General features: G+C 41.6%; 1 protein-coding gene across 6 annotated transcripts in view; it reads right to left on the bottom strand.

Moving 5' to 3' along the window:
• SYNRG (synergin gamma) overlaps window positions 1-21,614 on the bottom strand; it is a 96,514-nt gene that overhangs the window by 57,354 nt on the left and 17,546 nt on the right. For 4 of the 6 annotated variants that reach the window (XM_049771274.1, XM_049771279.1, XM_049771289.1 and 1 more), the window contains exons 4-8: window positions 15,315-15,445; window positions 12,955-13,060; window positions 9,705-9,816; window positions 3,166-3,243; window positions 1,131-1,327 (exon numbers count right to left, since the gene is read on the bottom strand). In XM_049771274.1, coding sequence (XP_049627231.1) covers window positions 1,131-1,327; window positions 3,166-3,243; window positions 9,705-9,816; window positions 12,955-13,060; window positions 15,315-15,445 — 624 coding nt within the window. Of the gene's footprint in view, window positions 1-1,130; window positions 1,328-3,165; window positions 3,244-4,281; window positions 4,516-6,402; window positions 6,610-9,704; window positions 9,817-12,954; window positions 13,061-15,314; window positions 15,446-21,614 lie in introns of all 6 variants that reach the window. The other 2 variants (XM_049771258.1, XM_049771266.1) reach the window with 2 other exon arrangements.

The raw sequence follows: 21,614 nt of genomic DNA, 5'->3' as shown, positions 1-21,614 counted from the left end.
ATCTAATTCACTATGTCAAATCAATGAAATGATTTTAAATATGATAAATATGGCTAGTATAAAGAATCATTTACTTATAGCAAGCTAATTTTAACAGTAACTCAAAGGATAAGGGAGAGAGAGTAATTTCATCTATTGCTTTTTTTTTTTTTTTTGGCTTTTGGCTTTTGGGTCACACCTGGAAGTGCTCAGGGTTTTTTCCTGACTCTGCATTCAGAAATTACTCCTAGCAGTCTGAGAGAACCATATAGAATGCTAGAGATAGATCTTGGGTGAGACGCATGCAAGGTAAATGCCCTGCCCGCTGTATTATCGCTCCATACCCATTTTCTTTCTTCTTTTTTTTATTTTAATTTTTTTGGCCACACCCAGTGCTCAGGGGTTATTCCTGCCTCTATTCTCAGAAATCAGCCTTGGAAGGCTCAGGGGGACCATATGGGATGCCAGGAATCAAACCCAGGTTGACTGCATGTAAGGCAAGTACCCTACCCACTATGCTATGACTCTGGCCCCTCCATACACATCTTCAAGTTCAGAAAGTATTCAGAAGGAATACAGCATTAACATTTAAAATATTTGGGGGCTGGAGTGATAGCACAGCGGTAAGGTGTTTACCTTGCATGCAGCCAACACAGGACGGACCCCGGTTCACGTCCTGGCATCCCATATGGTCCCCCGAACCTGCCAGGAATGACTTCTGAGCGCAAAGTCAGGAGTAACTCCTAAGCACCGTCAGGTGTGACTCCCCACCCAAAAAATGAACTTAAAATGTTTAAATGTTGGGGCAGGAGCAGTGGCACGGAGTGGTACGGCTTCTTCTTTGCCGGCACTAGCCTAGGACGGACTGCAGTTTGATCCCCTGGCGTCCCATATGGTCCCCCAAGTCAGGAGCGATTTCTGAGTGCACAGTCAGGAGTAACCCCTGAGCGTCACCAGGTGTGGTCCCAAAAAACAAACAAGCAAACAAAATTAAATATTTTGCTATTATGCATTTAACTTATAAATGGCACATTTTGAAACATTGTATCTTGAAAATAAATGCTAATGCAAAAAGAATTCCATTGGGTTATAGTCAAAACAAATTAATATTCCTTCAGTTCATACTTGACCTAACAAAAAATATTGTCTACCTGTGTTACTGCTATCATAGCAAGAACAGTAAAAAGTTCTTCTTTAGTAAGTTTGCCAGGTGTAGTTCGATTAGCTAAGGCCCATATTTGTCCAAGAGTTTCCCTGGGAAGTCCAGATGACATCAGAATGGGATAAAGTTTAGCAGTATCTATTCCAGTGGGAGTCATTGTAGTTTCTAAAATTTTCTTATAGGCATCTGTTAAAAGGAAAGACCAGATTATAAATATTAATATAAGTGATTACATTTTTTGATTGCCAGTGGTATTTATAAGATTACTATCTCTTCAGCTCCCAAAATAGCCTTAGTTTTTGATCAATTAAGAAAACCAATATCTGGGGTTGGAGATATAGAACAGTTGTAGGACATTTGCCTTGCACGCGGCCAACCTAGGACAGACAGTGGTTCAATTCCCGGCATTCCATATGGTCCCCTAGCTTGCCAGGAGCGATTTCTGAGTGCAGAGCCAGGAGTAACCCCTGAGTGCCACTACCCAGTGACCCAAAAACAAAAAACAAACAAAATACCAAACCCCAAAATCTCAGGGTTGGAGCAATAGTACAGGGAGTGGGTAGGGAGCTTGCCTGGCATGTAGCTGACCTGGGTTTGACCTCCAACTTCCCATATGGTAACCCCAAATACTGCCAGGAGTAATCCTTGAGTGCAGGTCAGCAGTAATTCCTGAGCATTGCTAAGCATGGTCCCCCCAAAAAGCAAAACAAAACAAAGGCAACTATCATCTCATCAAGGTTTTCAGGAGTATGCAGAGCCAAGCAAATGAAAAATTATATCAACATATGCTGCTCTAATTATTACTCTGTGCATATTAGCCACAACTTAAATAGACTAATTCCTCTTGTTAATATGACTAAAAAATGTGAACCTTAGTGTCTGCTGGCTTTATAGGAATTATCAAGCAATACACAAAGAAAAAAGTAAATATTTTGTAATGTAGGAAAATATGTCACTTGGGTCTTTTATTTTATATAGTATTATATGACAAGAAAATCAATTTTCATTCCTCTTTTCCTCCTTCCTTCCTTCCTTCCTTCCTTTTTCCCTCCTTCCTTCCTTCCTTCCTCTTCCTTCCTTCCTTCCCTCTTTCTTCTTTCTTTCTTCTTTCTTTCTTTCTTTTTTCTTTCTTTCTTTCTTTCTTTCTTTCTTTCTTTCTTTCTTCTTTCTTTCTTTCTTTTTTCTTTCTTTCTTCTTTTCTTTCTTTCTTTCTTTCTTTCTTTCTTCTTTCTTTCTCTCTCTCTCTTTCTTTCTCTTTCTTTCTTTCTTTCTTTCTTTCTTCTTTCTTTCTTTCTTTTCTTTCTTCTTTCTTTCTTTCTTTCTTTCTTTCTTTCTTTCTTTCTTTTCTTTCTTCTTTCTTCTTTCTTTCTTTCTTTTGTCCTTCCTTTCTTTTCTCTTTCTTCTTCTCCCTCCCTCCCTCCCTCCCTCCCTCCCTCCCTCCCTTCCTTCCTTCCTTCCTTCCATTCTTTCATTTTTTGAGCCACACCTTGTGATGCTCAGGGGTTACTCCTGGTTATGTGCTCAGAAATCACAGTCTGTCCTAGGTCAGCCTCGTGCAAGGCAAATGCCCTACTGCTGCGCCAACATGCTGGCCTTCAGAATCAATTTTTTTTTTGGCTTTTGGGTCACACCCGGCAGCGCTCAGGGGTTACTCCTGGCTTCAGGCTCAGAAATCGCTCCTGGCAGGCTCAGGGGACCATATGGGATGCCGGGATTCAAACCAATGACCTTCTGCATGTAAGGCAAACACCTTACCTCCATGCTATCTGTCCGGCCCTGAGAATCAATTTTTAAAATTAAAAAATCATTAAGCATTTGGAAAATCATATAAAATATATTAGCACTATTCTTGACAAGCTTTATAATTTAGGAAATGAATAGTTAAAATATCTTTAAAAATATAAATCCAAGAAAGAAACAAAAAAACCCAAGAAAACTGTTGCAATTCCTCTGTATATTTCATAATGATGACAATATAGCATTAAAAGCAAAATATTCCATTGGAAATCTGAGAAGCTTTTTACCTGGAACTAAACTTTCATTGTAAATCCAAGCAGGCATTCTGGGCTGGACAGGATCCTGTGAGGGAAATACCCCCACACCTAGAAGATAAGAACCATTATCTAATGCATATAATGTGATCTAAGCAGATGGTCTAAGATGATCTAAACAAAATCATAGTCAGAGTTTATATAAGAGAACTGGCTAGAGACATTAAAAAAAGTCACCAATATAACTAAATATTTGATTTCTAAATAATTCTTACATATTAGATCCTAACTAAATTAAAATAATATACTGAAATTAATACCAAATATTATTTTTGAATCATAGGAGGCTTGCACCATTACTCACATATTATAAATTTGAGAAAGCATATGAGATGGTGTTTTAAAATGGTCTGTGCAAAAAGACAGGGAGTCTAACTCAGGGTCTCACAGGTGAGGAATACATTTTATCACTCAAGAGTCATATCCCCAGTCCAACATTTAAAACGTAACAGTTCAACTTGACTTGAAACTTTTAATAATGTGTCTCAGTATAGACAGTTTTATTTCACTTGACTATGATCTGCTGCCATATATTTTTTTCTTTGAGGTAATATTGGTCTATAGGGTGTAAATGTTTATAGAGGTATAATTCTTAAAAGTTTGTACAGTAAAATATTCTCCAAAAGATTAACCTAGAGGCAGCTTTCATTCTAATGATCTCTGCAAGCTGAGTTTTAAAAATTTGAATCTTTTAGGCAGCAGGGAACATAATTTATTTCGGAGAAACAAAATTATATTCTCATTGGTGACTTTTCCAAGTGAAATGTTCAATCCTTTTAGAAGAAGAGGGTGTGAGGAGTGTGGGGAAATAATTTTTACCAAATAGAAGATTTAAAACCAGGAATGATTCAGATTTTAAAAACTGATTTATCAAACAATCATATTAAAAGGAGCAACAGTGCGCTGAAAGAATTTAGAGCAAAATTGAAGTGGTTAATGGGAGAAAAGAATGCATTATTAAATATATTTTAAGCAAAATTTCCATTAGCAAGATCAAGCAGCATTCATTTTAAGGTTAAGGCTTAAGGTGTTAGCAATTGAGCGCCATTGTGGTTAAGGAACTGTTTGCTGAAGATTTCATGAGCTCACCACTCTCTTCAGTGGACAGGTTTTGATCTGAAGTCTTTTCTGCCTCTGCAGTACTGGTACCACTTACACGTCCATCTACAGCAACCCCGTTACTGGCTGCAAAACTGGCATGATTTTTACTGGAACCCGGGACTAGGTCTTTATGCCCAACTTCAGAAGTTTTTAATTTAATTTGTTCCTGCCCAGATGTATTTATATCACAAGATACTAGGAGCTTCTTTTCCAAGGAAGGGCCTAAACAAACAGCATGAAGGATTATTTGTATATAAATGTGGCTTTCTCATCTTTTCAACCATCCATTTCCACCCCCATATGCTACTGGGAAGGCCCTGTCACACAGATTATAAATCTTGAAATAATGCAATCACTATTATCTGTATAGGACTGGAAAGATTTTAGAGAAACTAAACATTATCTATCTACTTTGATTCTTAAGGATTCTGAGACAAGAGGTAGTAGGATGGCTTAGATATGTGGTGTGCAGCACAAGATATGAACGCTTCCACTATCAGATTGGCTTCGGTTTCAGTATCTGTTAACTGAGAGTTGGACTAAGCATACCTACTAAGAAAGAACTCAGCATCATTCTGTGACTCAAGAAAAGAGCTGCCCTTCTCCCCCAGTTATTTTAGAAGGTAAAGAAATCTTTGAAGACTTATCCAAGTTGAAGAAAAGTGGACTTTGATCCCATTTTTCTGCGATTAAAGAGTTCTTTATAAAGAAGCTTTTCCTTGAACATTTTTCTTTTTATGTTTTTGTTTTGTTTGTTTGTTATTGCTTGTTTCTCTGCTTTGAGATCATACCCACCAGTGCTGGGGGTTACTCCTGGTTCTGCACTCAAGAATCATTATTGGCAGTGCTTGGGGGCCCATATGGGATAATGGCAATAAATCCACATAGGCTGCGTGCAAAGCAAATGCCCTACCCACTGTACATCTGTCTGGCCCCTTAACTCATAGTTCTCTCTCTCTCTCTCTCTCTCTCTCTCTCTGTCTCTCTGGGGGGGTCATATCCAGTGGCACTCAGGTGTTACTCCTGGCTGCACTCAGAAATCATTCCTTAGGCTTAGGGACCATATTTGATGCCAGGGATCGAACCCAGGAAGTGCCTGGTTGGCTGTGTGCAAGGCAAATGTCCTACCCACTGTGCTATATCACTCTGGCCACTTGACTCATTATTATTAAAAAAAAATTCTATTAGTGACTTTTTCAAATAAGAACGATCTCCTACAGAAATCATTTTGCTTTGGGGCCAGAGTGAAAGCACAGCAGTAGGGCATTTGCCTTGCATGCTGACCCAGGACGGACCTGGGTTTGATCCTGGCATCCCATATGGTCCCCTGAGCCAGGAGAAATTTCTGAGTGCAGAACAAGGAGTAACCCCTGAGTGTCACTGGGTGTGGCCCCCAAATAAAAACAAAACAAAAAAAAATCATTTTGCTTTAAAGTGCTAAGATAATATAGGAAAAATTCTTTTTTTTTTTTTAGGTCACAGGGGTTACTCCTGGCTTTATGCTCAGAAATTGCCCCTGGCAGGAGCGGGGGACCATATGGGATGCCAGGATTTGAACCACCATCCTTCTGCATGCAAGGCAAATGCTTTACCTCCATGCTATCTCACCAGCCTCATATAGGAAAAGTTTTAAGTTACTCTTTTAGAGTTGGAGGCTCTCAGAATTAAAAAATCTAGAATCGGGGCCGGGAAGGTGGCGCTAGAAGTAAGGTGTCTGCCTTGCAAGCGCTAGCGTAGGACGGACCGCGGTTCGATCCCCCGGTGTCCCATATGGTCCCCCCAAGCCAGGGGCGAATCCTGAGTGCATAGCCAGGAGTAACCCCTGAGCGTCAAACGGGTGTGGCCAAAAAACCAAAAAAAAAAAAAAATCTAGAATCACATTCTGGTGAACTTCCAACAATACTCATATAGTTAGGTATATGTCCCTTTCTTTGCCAACATCTCTGTATTGTCTGTATAGAAGAAAAAAAATTCATCCTATATTGCCTTAAGGATACTATCATTAATATGTTAGGAGTCACCTGTGTTCTGTACACTGTGTCAAGTAGAGTAGCAAAGAAATACTTTGCCTACAGACACCCTGTAAGGCAAAGGACACTTAAGTCTAACCTGGAGGGAGAGGCTGTGCTCCAGCCTGCTGTGAATGCAACTGGTCAAGTGGGATGGTGGCATGGAAAGACTGAAATGGCTGGGAAGTGGAAGAAAGCCCATATGTGGGAACTTCAACAGGCCCCTGCATAAAGTCACTGAATTCTTCTTCATCAAGAAAGGCAGATGATTGGGAGACAATTTTAGTAGAATGAGATGTGGGATAATCTGCAAAATGGAAATTGCAATGAAACACACAGAAATGAGAATCAACAAGAAGATAAAATTAAGATGTGGTATAATTCTAAAAGAATTATACTGAACCATGAATATGGAAGATGAACAAGAAATAATAATATGTAACAACAGGCATGTAATATGTAACAATCAAGTGGAATTACACAAACAATGGAGAAACACTTTGATGTTAGACATAATCTCTTGTTTTAAAAAGAACTTTCTAGGGCACTGGAACTATAGTAGCAGATAGGCCACTTGCCTTGCACAGAGTTGACCTGGTTTGATCTTGGGCCTCACACGTAATTCCTATGTGCAGACCCAGGAGTCACCCCTGAGCACCACCAATAATGGCTCAATAATCCAAACCAAAACCAAAACAAAATAAAAATCAGTTTCTGTTGTCTTTCTTTTATTAGGTTAGTACTCTCCCTACCCCAGTAATTTACATGAAAATTGTTTGAAACCATTTGTGAAACCCAAACAATCTAGGTAACGTTCTCTCAAGTCAGTATGTGACAGATACAAGAAAACCTGGCTCCTGGTAGGCTCAGGGGACCATAGCAGATGCTGAAAATTGAAACCGGGTCCATCTGGGTTGGCCTTGTGCAAGGCAAACACCCAACCGCTGTGCTATCACTCCGCTTCCCCAGAGTATATTTTTGATAGACATATATTCTTTTTTTTTTTTTTTTTTGAGATGTACTCCTGGCTCTATGCTTAGGGGTTATTCCTGGCAGACTTGGGGGATCATATGGAATGCCGGGGATCAAACCCGGGTTGGTCTCTTGCAAGGCAAACATGCTATCCACAGTGCTCTGGCCCCAAGACATATATTCTTACGATAAAATTTCATTGTACTAAAAATATATAGGAAAATACACATTTCTAAATTTTTAGAATCATGACTACTCGATTACTTTGTATTAATCACATTTCAGTAAATTTATCACATGAAGAGTAAAAATTATAAAAGATCATTAAACATTACTAAGAGTTTCTTGTGTAAAAAGTATAAACATTGGAGCACAAAATAGTGCTAAGTCAAATAACAGTAAATTTAAGAAAATAAACCTTAACTGAGGTTTTTTAAAAAAGATTTAAAAAAATTTAAAAATTTAAAAAAGATTTATTTAAAAGATCTTTAATTCTGTGGTTGGAGACATAGCTCAAAGGCTAGTACTGGCTTTGCATGTAAGAGGCAAGGGTCTGATCCCGGATACCACATGGTACCCTAACCATCTGAGTGACTCTGATCACAGAGCTGGAAGTAGCCCCTGAGCACATTGGTGTAGTTAATACCTCCAACCCCATCCAAAAAAATCCAGATTTTAAGATACAGTAGTATTACTGTGACATTTTACTGTTAAATACAAGATTTATTTAATAATCTTTTGTAGGAACTGGAGTGATGGTATAGTGGGCATGCACTTGCCTTGCTTATGGCTTACCTGGTTCAATTCATGGCATCCCATATAGTTTCCCAAACCCTGCTAAGAGTGATATTTGAGCCCAGAGGTAGGAGGAAGCCATGAACACTGCTAGGAGTGGCACAAAAACAACTACAAGATATTTTCTAGAGTATCTACATTTAGCATATCTATCTATCTACCTATCTACCTATCTATCTACCTACCTACCTACTTACCTACCTACCTACCTACCTACCTACCTACCTACCTACCTACCTACCTACCTACCTATCTATCTATATTTTTTTTTTTTGCTTTTTGGGCCATACTTGGAGGCACTCAGGGGTTACTCCTGGCTCTGTGCTCAGAAATTGCTCCTGGCAGGCTCGGGGGACCATAAGGGATGCCGGGGAGAGAACCTGGGTCTGTCCTGGTCAACCACGTGCAAGGCAAATGGCCTACCGCTATACTACTGCCCGCATTTAGCATAAATTTAATTAATACCATTATTTTCATGTCTTCAAAATTTTCTGTCTTGGGGCCACATACAACAGATCTCCAGGCATACTACAGGGCTTGACGGTTGTTGGTCCCCGTGATGCTTGGCATATGGTTTGGAAGAAGGCATCACACTCAGGCCTCCCTTGTACACACAGCAGCTATTTGAATGATCTCCCTGGCCTTGCCATTTTTAATTACTTGAATTGCTTTGTTATTTACTTAAATCTAAAATCAGAAGGAACAATTGTATCCTTTTTTAAAAAATGGGGATACTACAAGCTTCTCTTTTGAATACTTATCTTTTGGATTTGTTAAATATAACCTAGAAGACTACCAGCTTTATGAAAGGTACAAAATGAATATGCAAAAGTACTGCTTTAATTTTATTTAACAATGAAAAAACTTATGCCATAATGATTTCTGGAACCATGGTAATTGAATGTGTCATATTTTGTCTTAGAGATTATTGCACAGTATATTAACATCTTATGTGAAATACAGGTGGCAAAAGTAAATAGTCTGCTGATTAAAACAAACAACAAAAAAATTAGAGTGGGCCTTGAGCACCATCAGATGCTCATACATTTTTTTTTAATGACATTAAGTAAAATGTGAACTAGGCTTATAAAAGTTGGTAGGTTTTCTCCACCTGGTATTGCTACATCCTTGGCCAAAAGTTGAATTGTCTGTGGACCAGAGTGATAATACAATGAGTACAGTTTTTGACTTGCATGCAGCTAATCTGGGTTTGATCCCCAGCATGCCATATGGTACTTGAAGCATTGCCAGGAGTGATTCCTGAGTGCAGAGCCAGGAGTAACCCCAGAGCATTATCAGGTATGACTCAAAAACAAAAACAAGTTGAACTGTCTATAAATAATGAGAATGAGATGGTAAGCTCCTTATTACATCTGCCTTCAGTGAATGGATTTTATTAATAGTCACCTATATAGTTATATGTATAGAAGGTTTATAAATTGCCACACTGACAAAGTTGTTTTTCTTTCTTAGTTATTTAGACCAGAAGTTCTTCACCCCCAAATGTACAACATTGAAGTCTGGGCATTGTCTCAGAAGAGTCTAGCACTGACTCTTCACATACACATAACAGTCAATTAAACAAAAGAATTGTAAATCACGTACTAACACCAAAAATTTTAAATAAAAAAATACCTGGCTTTTTAGGGTGTGATGCTGGAGTAGGGTGCATCTTAGCATCTCTGGAAAATCCATCTAAGTTTCCTTTTATGGCTTCCAATGCATCATCTCGACTCTTTTCTCCCGACTAAGAGATAATAAATGTCATATTCACTCTCTTTCATTTGATTTCTTTTGTCCCCCAAACAGATGCCATACTTTAAAGATAGTCTAGTTAGAGAACAAGCAAAGGTACACTGAAATTTTATATTGGATACACTTTGAGGACAGAGGTGATAGAATCAATAATGATCAAAATAACTATAATATTTTTATATTGCAATTATTGAAGCTTAGTGTCACATGGTCTATTGTTTGATCTCTTTAATGGAAATTTGACTTCATTTCCATTTCTTTTCTTTTTGTTTTTTAGGCCATACCCAACAGCACTCAGGGGTTACTGCTGGCTTTGTGCTCAGAAATTGCTCCGGCAGGCTTGGGGGACCATATGGGATACCAGGAAACGAACCTGGGTCAGTCCTGGATTGGCTGCGTTCAAGGCAAACACCCTACCGCTGTGCTATTGCTTTAGCCCCTTGACTCCATATTTTGATGTTTGATAGATGACAGCTTCTAATCTTCTCCCTCCTTCACTTTGTCCTACAACATAATTTGGCTGATGAAAAGCTCTCTTTTTTGGTCCCAATAAGGAATCATTTTATTTATTTATTTTTTGATTTTTGGGTCACACCCGCAGCGCTCAGGGGTTACTCCTGGCTCTCTGCTCAGAAATTGTTCCTGGCAGGCTTGGGGGACCATATGGGATGCTGGGATTCGAACTGCTGTCCTTCTGCATGCAAGGCAAATGCCTTAACTCCATGCTATCTCTCCAGCCCTGAGTCATTTTATTTTAAATCCTCCCAAAAGTGAAAGTACAAAAACTATTTTATGTCTAATATTTTTACCAACATATTTCTGAAAGAGAATTCTCCAACTCATAAAAAATAGCAAGTAAATAAAACAAAGGGATACATAAAAAAACACAAATTCTTATGAAGTACAAGCATTCAACATGAAGGAACTTTTTGCAAATAGTCTAGGAAAGCGTTCCTCAATGTGGATATTCCAAGAGGGCAAGTGGTAAAATTCAAATTAGTAGAGGGTTACAGGGACCCAACCTGTAGAACTGGAGGTAAGGAGGGAGGCACACACACACAGAATATGAAAATAAAATTAGAAAAGGGTCATGGTCAGAAAAGGTTGAGAAACACTGGTTAGATTATAGCTAGCTGCAGGGTATCAAATACTCTCTAATATGTTTTTCAAGAAATGATCAAAAAGATTGTTTAAAAAAATAAAAATAAGGGGCCAGAGAGATAGCATGGAGGTAAGGCGTTTGCCTTTCATGCAGGAGGTCATCGGTTCGAATCCCGGCGCCCCATATGGTCCCCTGTGCCTGCCAGGAGCAATTTCTGAGCCTGGAGCCAGAAATAACCCGAGCACTGCCGGGTGTGACCCAAAAACCACAAAAATAAAATAAAATAAAATAAAATAAATAAAAATAATTAAAAAATTAGGGGCCAAAGCTTCCGTTGCCTAAGATTGTCTTTAAGTACTGACACCCCAAAAGGTGGGTCCCATCAAGGGTCATGGATGGACTTGGAACAGGCATTAAGCTACCTTGGCTTTGACTTAGAAGACCCTGAAGACTCACAAGAAATACAACTGATCAAGTGAGGTCTAGATCAGATTCTGACCCAAAGGAAGAAAAAGCTATTAACAAGGACCCTACCTACGCGATTGGGAAAAATTGAAACAAGCTGAGACCTGTTGTTTGGAGAATATGATGAGATGTCCCCAGACAAGGCCACCATACTTTGACTTTACCCCTGAGGCCAGAGAGTGCATCTAAACTTAACCTAAGTTTTAGATAAACAAAACCTGTCTATTTCTTACTGTGTTAAGCAAAATGACTGGCAATATTTATCAGAAGTAAATTTAACCCATATCTGTGATTATTTAGTAGATACCAGTAATGGTACAGAGAAAACTATATCTTTTTTTTTTTTTTTTTGGTTTTTTGGGCCACACCCGGTGACGCTCAGGGGTCACTCCTGGCTATGTGCTCAGAAGTTGCTCCTGGCTTGGGGGACCATATGGGACACCGGGGGATCGAACCACAATCTATCCAAGGCTAGCGCAGGCAAGGCAGGCACCTTACCTTTAGCGCCACCGCCCAGCCCCAGAAAACTATATCTCAATAATTTGCCTTCTGTATAAATTAGATGCAAGATCTGTAGAAATGAGTGAACAATTGTACTATAACAGGCTTGATTTAAATTTATCCTTGTGGATGACTCAAATAAAACTTGACTTACTAAAAAAAAAAAAAAAAAAAAAAAAAATTAGGGGCCAGAGTGGTGGTACAGAGTGGTAAGGTGTCTGCCTTGCTGGCGCTAGCCTAGGATGGACTGCAGTTTGATCCCCGGAGTCCCATATGGTCCCCCCAAGACAGGAGCAATTTCTGAGCGATGCCAGGAGTAACCCCAGAGTGTCACTGGATGTGGCCCCAAAAAGAAAAAAACAAACAAAAAATATTAAAAATAAAAGGTGGGGGCCTGGAGAGATAGCACAGCGGCATTTGCCTTGCAAGCAGCTGATCCTGGACCAAAGATGGTTGGTTCGAATCCCGGTGTCCCATATGGTCCCCTGTGCCTGCCAGGAGCTATTTCTGAGCAGACAGCCAGGAGTAACCCCTGAGCACTGCCGGCTGTGGCCCAAAAAAAAAGGTGAATGTATGAGCACCCTGCAAATATGACAGCAGGTAAGCTGTGTGTTTGCATCACAGCGACCCCCAGGGAGCACAACTATGACTGTGTGCCTCCACTGAGGATGTGATCCTCAGTGAACATTTATGTAGGCACTGCAACAAAGAAGTGCAAACATCAGTGAGCACCATGGTTGAGTATCCATAGCAACACAATTGGACGTGTGAGCTCCCAGTCAGCATCACAGACAGGTGCAACATCCACATGACTATTGGTGCAAAAACATGGGGAAGAAGGGAAGGGAAGGGAGAAGGGAAGATAATTTTTTAAAGATCTTTTTTTTTTCATTGACAATATGATACTATTTCATTCAACAATATTGTTTGTGCCTCTTCAGGAAAAGAAAAATGTTGTTTTGGGACTCAGAGTAACCAGAATGAATCAACCTCAGCTTCAATGATAAAAATCCATGAACTGAGAAAAAAAGAGGGGCACGCAGCATATGTGGAGTGTATTACCTTAGGTTTCACACTACTTAGAAGTCTGAGCTTTTGCTTCTGCTCTTCAAACTGGCGCCGTTTTCTTTCTTCTTCTAACAACTTCTGCTGCTGTTCAAATCGTTTTCTGAAGGAAAAACAGTATTAGTAAAGACTAGGCTTGGGGGACTAGCAAACTATGCAATTTTCATATTTCTACTAGTATTATCAATGACACCATATTCTATTTAGATCTAATAACTTCCATTGACAATTATATCTAATTTTGTGGGGGGAAATAGGGGACTCCCAAGCAATGCTCAGAGGACCTACCTAGAGGATGCCCATGGCAATCCTCAGCCAAATAGATTCCATGGTTTTATGCTCAAGCTCATGGTTTAATTCAGCACTGCACAGGCCAAGGTGCTGAAGAGCAGCCAAGGGTTACCTGGTGGTCCTTAGGGACTGCTAGAGCCACTGGTCAGGTGGCTCCAGGGCTAGTGCTTAGGCTTTGATTGATAATTTTTTGAGTTAATATATACCATTGAATATATTTTAGAGGTATAATTTCTAATTCTTTCATAACAAACTTGTTTTTCCCTCTAAGTGATTTCAAAATATGTGAACATTCAGTGATGCAGCTCAGGGGATGTCTCAGGGATCCTCAGTGGCCTGAGGTTGAGAGTCCAATTCTGGGCACCAGCATGAAGACTATAAGACTATATCAGCACTGCTGATGTGACCCCCGGCACATCAATTATCTCTGGTACACCACATCCTCTCCCAGCCTATGAGAGCACCACAGCCAAATGTGCATCACCCGGATATCACTAATAACAACAATGAAGAGATAAGAAAATATGTGAAATATGTTTTAAAAATCATTTACCAAAATTACAGACAATGAATCCTTCTGGTCTAATGTGCCCAAAGGAGTTACCTAAATTACAAATAAGAACTCATTTCTTGTTTGATTTGCAGGGAGAGGAGACAACCTATTACTTTAACAAACAAATTAAAAAACCAACAAAAAAACAAAAATGGAAAAGCATATAAAATACAAACACTCTTTGCTCTACACATAAAAAAGAAACTTCCTGGGGCCAGAGCAGTGGCGCAGTGGTAGGGCGTTTGCCTTGCATGTGCTGACGTAGGACAGACCACGGTTTGATCCTTTGGCATCCCATATGGTTCCCCAAGCCAGGAGTGATTTTTGAGCGCATAGCTAGGAGTAACCCCTAAGCATCACCAGGTGTGGCCCAAAAGAACAAACAAACAAAATTTCCCCCCTGGGAAGGCAATGTCATCCAGAAAAAGAGTAATGCTCAGGGAATCAGAAGGTTAACATTTGGGTTAAAGTGCTATTAGTAACTGTGTAAGCTGTAATCTATATTTTCATACTTTATTTCGGGAGCCTCACTTTGCCATGATGTAAAATAAGAGAACTGAAAAAAAAATTAAAATAAGAGAACTGAATGAGAAGATCTCCAAGATTCCTTTTTAAAAAATTATAATAGGAGGGGCCAGAGAGATAGCACAGTGGTAGGGCGTTTGCCTTGCAAGTGGCTGACCTAGGACCAAAAGTGTCGAATCCCAGTATCTCATATGGTCTCCTGTGCCTGCCAGGAGTGATTTATGAGCAGATAGCCAGGAGTAACCCCTGAGTGCCAACAGGTGTGGCCAAAAATTTATAATAGGAGTGATAGTACAGTGGGTAGGTCATTTGCCTTGAATGCGACCAACCTGGGTTTGATCCTTAGCATCCCGTATGGTCCCCCGAGCACCACCAGGAATAATTCCTGAGCTCAGAGCCAGGAGTAACCCTGAGCGCCACTGGGTGTGACCCCCCAAACCAAAAACCGTATACATATATTTATAAAAATAGGGGCCAAAACAATAGTAAATATAAAAATAGGGTCCAAAACAGTGGGTAGGGGCTTGCACATGGTTAACCTGGGTTCAATCTTTGGCACCACAAGGCACCCTGAGCCTACAAGGAATAACTCCTGAGCTCAGAGCCAGGAGTAACCCCTGAGCATCACCAGTATGGCCCAAAAGAACAAAATTACAATTAAAGTATTTTAAAAGTTAACTCATAGTTTCAGCTTTAAATTTGCACTAGAATAAAAATGGCAATAAAAAAAACTTGTCATGGGTCTCAATAGTACAGCAGGTAAGGTGCTTCTCTTATAGTAGCTAGCCAGCCGGCTCAGCTTTGATCCCCAGAATCTTAGATAGTCCCCTGGGTACCACCAGGAGTAATCCCTGAGCAGAGAGCTAGGAATAAGTTCTGAGCACTTCTGGGTATGGCCCCAAAGCAAAACAAAACAAAACAAAACAAACACACAAACAAAAGCCCTATCACGTATCTGTTATTCTAAACTCCTGGAGGTCACACTTACTGTTGCTCTTCAGCAAACTGCTTCTGTATGTCTGGAGTGTATTGCGGGCCTGGTGGGCGCATTCCAAGGAATTGTGCTTGCCCCAGGTAAGGCATTCCTGCTGGTGGCACTGGTCCCATTGGGATACCTGCCTACAAGAAACAGTAAAAGTCTTAAAAATACAATTTTTCCTTTTAATTATTAAATAACCTATCATTTTATAAAATTCTATTAATAAACCATATAGCTATATTTTGATAAAAGAATCAAAGAACACAGGGTAAAATGGAAAGCTCATCTCAATATGCTACCATTTCTATTTCCTTCACTGTCTTAAGAGGTAACCACTGCTGGCAGTCTTGAGTCCATATATAGAGAATCTCTCAGGGAGCCTGTGCAGGAGGGTATGCTCTGCTTGGATCACTATCCAGACCAGGAGAAAAGGCATATTATATAAGTCTTTGTATTTCTTGTAATAGCATAAGGCAGTTAATCTGCAAATGAAATGAAATGTATTCTCAATATTGCTAACATTCAAACTTTTACAGAAAATATCATTAATGGTATCAAATCAAAAGAATAAACTTTATCAAAGTGTTCTGGAACAGAGACAATTTAACAAAATAATGTAACTATGATGCAGTATGATAATGACTAATTTTCACCAGAAGTTCTCCACTCTTCTAGTTTCTCCAGGATCCATTCCTCTCTGTTTCTTTTTTTTTTTTTTTTTTTTTTTTTTTTTTTTGGTTTTTGGGCCACACCCGTTTGATGCTCAGGGGTTACTCCTGGCTATCAGCTCAGAAATCGCCTCTGGCTTGGGGGGACCATATGGGACGCCGGGGGATCGAACCGCGGTCCGTCCTACGTTAGCGCTTGCAAGGCAGGCACCTTACCTCTAGCGCCACCTTCCCGGCCCTAGATTCTTTTTTAGTTTTTTTTTTTTTTTTTTTTTTTTTTTGGTTTTTGGGCCACACCCGGCGGTGCTCAGGGGTTACTCCTGGCTGTCTGCTCAGAAATAGCTCCTGGCAGGCATGGGGGACCATGTGGGACACCGGGATTCGAACCAACCACCTTTGGTCCTGGATCGGCTGCTTGCAAGGCAAACGCTGCTGTGCTATCTCTCCGGGCCCTCTTTTTTTTTTTTTTTTTTTTTTAATAATTTTTTTATTTTGAATTATGAGAACAAAAGATGCAAAGAGGATAAGGTAAAGTTACAGTGGAAGGACAATCACCCATAACATAATTATCAGAAGAAGTCCCCTTGCTGATATCTTAACTTTGAACTTTCACCAAAGAAAGTTAAGATAAATAAAACAGAATCCATGTGCAATTACTTTGTCCCTCAAGTCCCCAGATTGTAGCACATTATAATATTTCTTAACAGCACACAAGGCAATCTAAAGCCATCAAACTTACATAACTCCTTAAACATTAGAGGCATAGTATTTTTTACATTTCCATGTACATGCATATTAGCTTAAGTTAACCTCAAATTTTAAGTGGGTGCGTTTTAAGGATTAGAGTCAAAGGAGCACAGTAAAAACGGTGTTAGAGTGGCAATTGTTGTTTGCATAGGCCCACCAAAATATGAGAGGCATGGAAAGGAATAACCTTGGCCTAAATACAAAGAGATCCTACCCCTGAAGTTTCCTGGCATAAGACCAGCTCTAGGCCTCAGGAAAGTTATCGTTCAATCCAAGACATTGTCTGTAGTGCCAACACACTTTTCACACAGTCTCTGTTGTTGGTCTCATGTTTCTGTATTAAAGATTCTGGAATCTGCATGTCCTACATTGAAGTCATGATGTGGAGTGCCTTCTCGTTTCACCTCACCATGAAAGGGCAATGCAGGAAGCCCTTTCCTGTAAGCAGGTTGTTGTTGTTAAGTCTTCTCAGTGTTAAGGGAAGTCTCTTTTGAGCAGGACGATGTCTGAGCAGTGGTAGGGTCTTCCGTGGTAGAGGATTGCTTCCAGGTGATGTTATAGACAAACCTCACAATTAAGGGGCAATACAGCAAGCCCTGTCCAGTAAGCAGGTCTTTGTTCTTGTTGTCTTCTCAGTGTTAAGGGGTGTTTCTTTTGAGTAGATGTCAGAGCAGCTGTAGGGTCTTTCCTGGTACAGGAATGCCACCAGGTGATGTTATATACAACCTTGGATGTTTTGTAAATGTCTTCTGTAGATCAAGGGGTGAATGGAGAATGCCCATTCTTCTGAGGCCTGTGCCAGGTCTTTATGTCAATGTTCAGGGTGTAAGGTCTCATTGCACTACAAGATTTGTGTGTTCCCATTTTTATTAGATAAGAACTTATTGGTATGTATAGTATTTTTCCATGTTAGTGTGCCTACGCAAACAAGATATAAAGCCACGTGGTGCTATCAGATATATGGGGGCATAAGAACATTTCCAACAAGACCCATGACTTGGTTCAAACATAAATATTAAACTGAGGGATTCTTTCACACCAAATTCCATATTGAGCAGTTCACAAAGAGAAGATAAAAAACATGGGGGGGGATCATCACTGTATAAGAAAGTATTTAGCAAAAGTTATAGCCGTCAAAGAAAACACCCATAAAATGTTGAAAAGATATGTGTCCTTTTTATGCCTTTTAAAATAGTTGGGTGGGTGTTAACTCTAGGGCACCACTTTGGTCTGTGACTTAGGACTCAACAGTACTTAAGTTAGAAAGGGTATAAAAGGAGTAATGATGATAGGAGTTAAAAAAGTTAAAAAGAAATATGAACTTATGAAGGGGTATGCAAAAGGGCAGAGTACAAAATGGACATTTTGCATACATAAAAACATAATTCAATGATAGTGAGTACTATTAAAGTTTCTTGTGAGAGTACTATTACAGTTTCTTGTGAGAGTACTATTAATGTTTCTTGTGAGAGTACTATTAATGTTTCTTGTGAGAGTACTATTAATGTTTCTTGTGAGAGTACTATTAATGTTTCTTGTGCGCACGGGGGCGATAGCCCCCGCGCAATTTTGAAAATGTAGACTGGGCAGAGCTTACCAGTGCCAGCCAAACCTCCTCCTGCTAGACTCCCGGCTCCCAGGAAAGAAGGATCCTTCAAGAAGCTGGGAGACCAGAAGCTCAGAGCCCCACCCAGACCCTCCCTAAGGAGCCGCATGGATAGTGGGGGAAGGCCTAGGGTACCTTCAGGCTCCACCAAGGGACCCAACTCACCGGCTTGCCCAGGCGTTTGGCCCGGGGAAGCCCTGGAGATCTGGAGCAAGGCGGCAGAGGGGTGCTGGGGTTACCCAAGTCCCGCACCCCCCCCTAGGCCTGGCCAAGCAGGCCTCCGGCATGGCGGGGGCCTGCCAAACCTCCTCCTGCTAGACTCCCGGCTCCCAGGAAGGAGAGATCCTTCAAGAAGCTGGGAGACCAGAAGCTCAGAGCCCCACCCAGACCCTCCCTAAGGAGCCGCATGGATAGTGGGGGAAGGCCTAGGGTACCTTCAGGCTCCACCAAGGGACCCAACTCACCGGCTTGCCCAGGCGTTTGGCCCGGGGAAGCCCTGGAGATCTGGAGCAAGGCGGCAGAAAGGTGCTGGGGTTACCCAGGTCCCGCACCCCCCCTAGGCCTGGCCAAGCAGGCCTCCGGCATGGCCGGGGCCTGCCAAACCTCCTCCTGCTAGACTCCCGGCTCCCAGGAAGGAGAGATCCTTCAAGAAGCTGGGAGACCAGAAGCTCAGAGCCCCACCCAGACCCTCCCTAAGGAGCCGCATGGATAGTGGGGGAAGGCCTAGGGTACCTTCAGGCTCCACCAAGGGACCCAACTCACCGGCTTGCCCAGGCGTTTGGCCCGGGGAAGCCCTGGAGATCTGGAGCAAGGCGGCAGAGGGGTGCTGGGGTTACCCAGGTCCCGCACCCCCCCTAGGCCTGGCCAAGCAGGCCTCCGGCATGGCGGGGGCCTGCCAAACCTCCTCCTGCTAGACTCCCGGCTCCCAGGAAGGAGAGATCCTTCAAGAAGCTGGGAGACCAGAAGCTCAGAGCCCCACCCAGACCCTCCCTAAGGAGCCGCATGGATAGTGGGGGAAGGCCTAGCTTACCTTCAGGCTCCACCAAGGGACCCAACTCACCGGCTTGCCCAGGCGTTTGGCCCGGGGAAGCCCTGGAGATCTGGAGCAAGGCGGCAGAGGGGTGCTGGGGTTACCCAGGTCCCGCACCCCCCCTAGGCCTGGCCAAGCAGGCCTTCGGCATGGCGGGGGCCTGCCAAACCTCCTCCTGCTAGACTCCCGGCTCCCAGGAAGGCTCCTCTCTGTTTCTAATTGAAACCTGGCTATCCCCAGATGCTCATTGGGTGCTTGTTTCTTCTCTTCCACCTTTCTATAGGTAGGTGACCATTCCCTTTGCTTCTTCTCTAGACCTATGTTGACCTCTCCTTTTTTCAAAAGCCTAAATACATTTTCTTCTTGTTTTTTTTCTGTAGGGAGTGAAACTTCCCAAATTACCTGCGGGCCACAGGAGGCAAAGTCGGGGTGATCCTTGAGTGCAAAGTCAGTAGTAAGCCTTGAACATTGGGGGGTGTGACCCTAACAACTAAAATAAAACAAAACAAAAAAGATTCCTCTAGGGCAGGGCCACAAAATGTTGTACGGAGGGCCGTTTGCAGCCCGTGGGCTGCAAGTTTGAGACCCCTGGCTTAAGGGGTCTGGAGGTCACTCCCAGTAATACTTGGCCAACTGTGCTGGATAGTACAATATTAAGGTCTGAGGATGTGGTGTTGCTTGGGCTGGGTTGTGGTGTTGTGATGTTGCTGTGGGTGATGGATATGGTGTTGCTTGAGGCCACTGCAGTACTTGAGGGAGGGGACAACATGGTTACTGGGAATCAAAAACAATTTTGGTGGGAGCCAGAGAGATAGTACAGCAGGTAGGGTGCTTGCGTTACATGTGGCCAATCTGGGTTTGATTCTTGGTACCCCATATGGTGTCCTAACCCCTGCCAGGAGTGATCCCTAAGGGAAGAGCTAGGAGCAAACCCTGAGTAGCACTGGGTGTGGGCCAAAACCAACCAAACAAAAGTACTCAGAATTAATTCCTGGCTCTACTTTCAAGAATCATTCCTGGCAGACTCAAGGAACCATATTGGGGTCCCAGAGAATGAACCTGGTTGGTTGCGTGCAAGGCAAACTCCTTACCCACTGTAACATCTCTCTGGTTCCTATGATGTCAATATCTTTATCTTGTAAAGATAAATATGTATGAGTGTGTGATCCCTGGTAAGCCTAAAGTATGTGAGCAACAAAACAAGTGTACAACCCTGGATATACTTGGTTGTACATCTGATGAAACAATGACTGGATTTGAATACTGAAAACTACACAATATTGAAAAAAGAAACATTTAGGCTGAGATAAATGGAGAGACACAACATGCTCATGTATTGGAAGACTATCTATTAAAAATGTCAGTTCATGGGGCCGGGCGGTGGCACTAGAGGTAAGGTGCCTGCCTTGCCTGCGCTAGCCTAGGACGGACTGCAGTTCGATCCCCCGGCGTCCCATATGGTCCCCCAAGCCAGGAGCGACTTCTGAGCGCATAGCCAGGAGTAACCCCTGAGCATCACCGGGTGTGGCCCAAAAACAAAAAACAAAACAAAAAAAAAAAACAAAAAAAAAAAAACAACAAAAATGTCAGTTCTTGCATTACACTGATGCAAAGACTTAACATAATCCCTATCAAACATCCATCAGGTGAAGGGCTAGAGAGATAGTACAGGGGCTAAGCTTATTGTCCAAGACCTCAGTTCAACTCTTCGGCATAGCAATATGGTCACAAGAACTGCCAGGGATCACTCCTGATTGCAGAGCCAGAAATAGCTCCTGAACACAAGGCTTTCTTTTTAGTATATAGAAATCCTTTCCCTTAAATAAGAAAACCTCGAGATAATTTTTTGTTTTGTTTTGTTTTTAGGTCACACCCAATAGCACTCAGGGGACCATATAGGATGCCGGGATTTGAACCACCGACCTTCTGCACGAAAGGCAAACACCTTACCTCCATGCTATTGAGATAATTTCTACCCCATTCACAATTCCAGCCTCTTATGAAGCCATTCTGGTAAACAGGCGACTTTAAAACTTTTTTTTATTTAAAGAACTAAGATTTATAGTTATTGATAAGTTGAGTTTATAAGCATATAAATATTTCAACACCACTAACTCCCACCACTGGTGTCAACTACCCTCTATCAGTTGACTCTGGTGATATACCCCATTGGTTCCATTGACTGACATACCCCATCCCCCCTAACATCCATTTTCTGCCTGCCACGTAGATAGGCACATTACAAAGTTTGGTGGCTG

Source organism: Suncus etruscus, chromosome 1, assembly GCF_024139225.1.
Source record: "Suncus etruscus isolate mSunEtr1 chromosome 1, mSunEtr1.pri.cur, whole genome shotgun sequence".
NCBI classification, from domain to species: domain Eukaryota; kingdom Metazoa; phylum Chordata; class Mammalia; order Eulipotyphla; family Soricidae; genus Suncus; species Suncus etruscus.
This window is presented reverse-complemented; position numbering and strand designations above follow the sequence as displayed.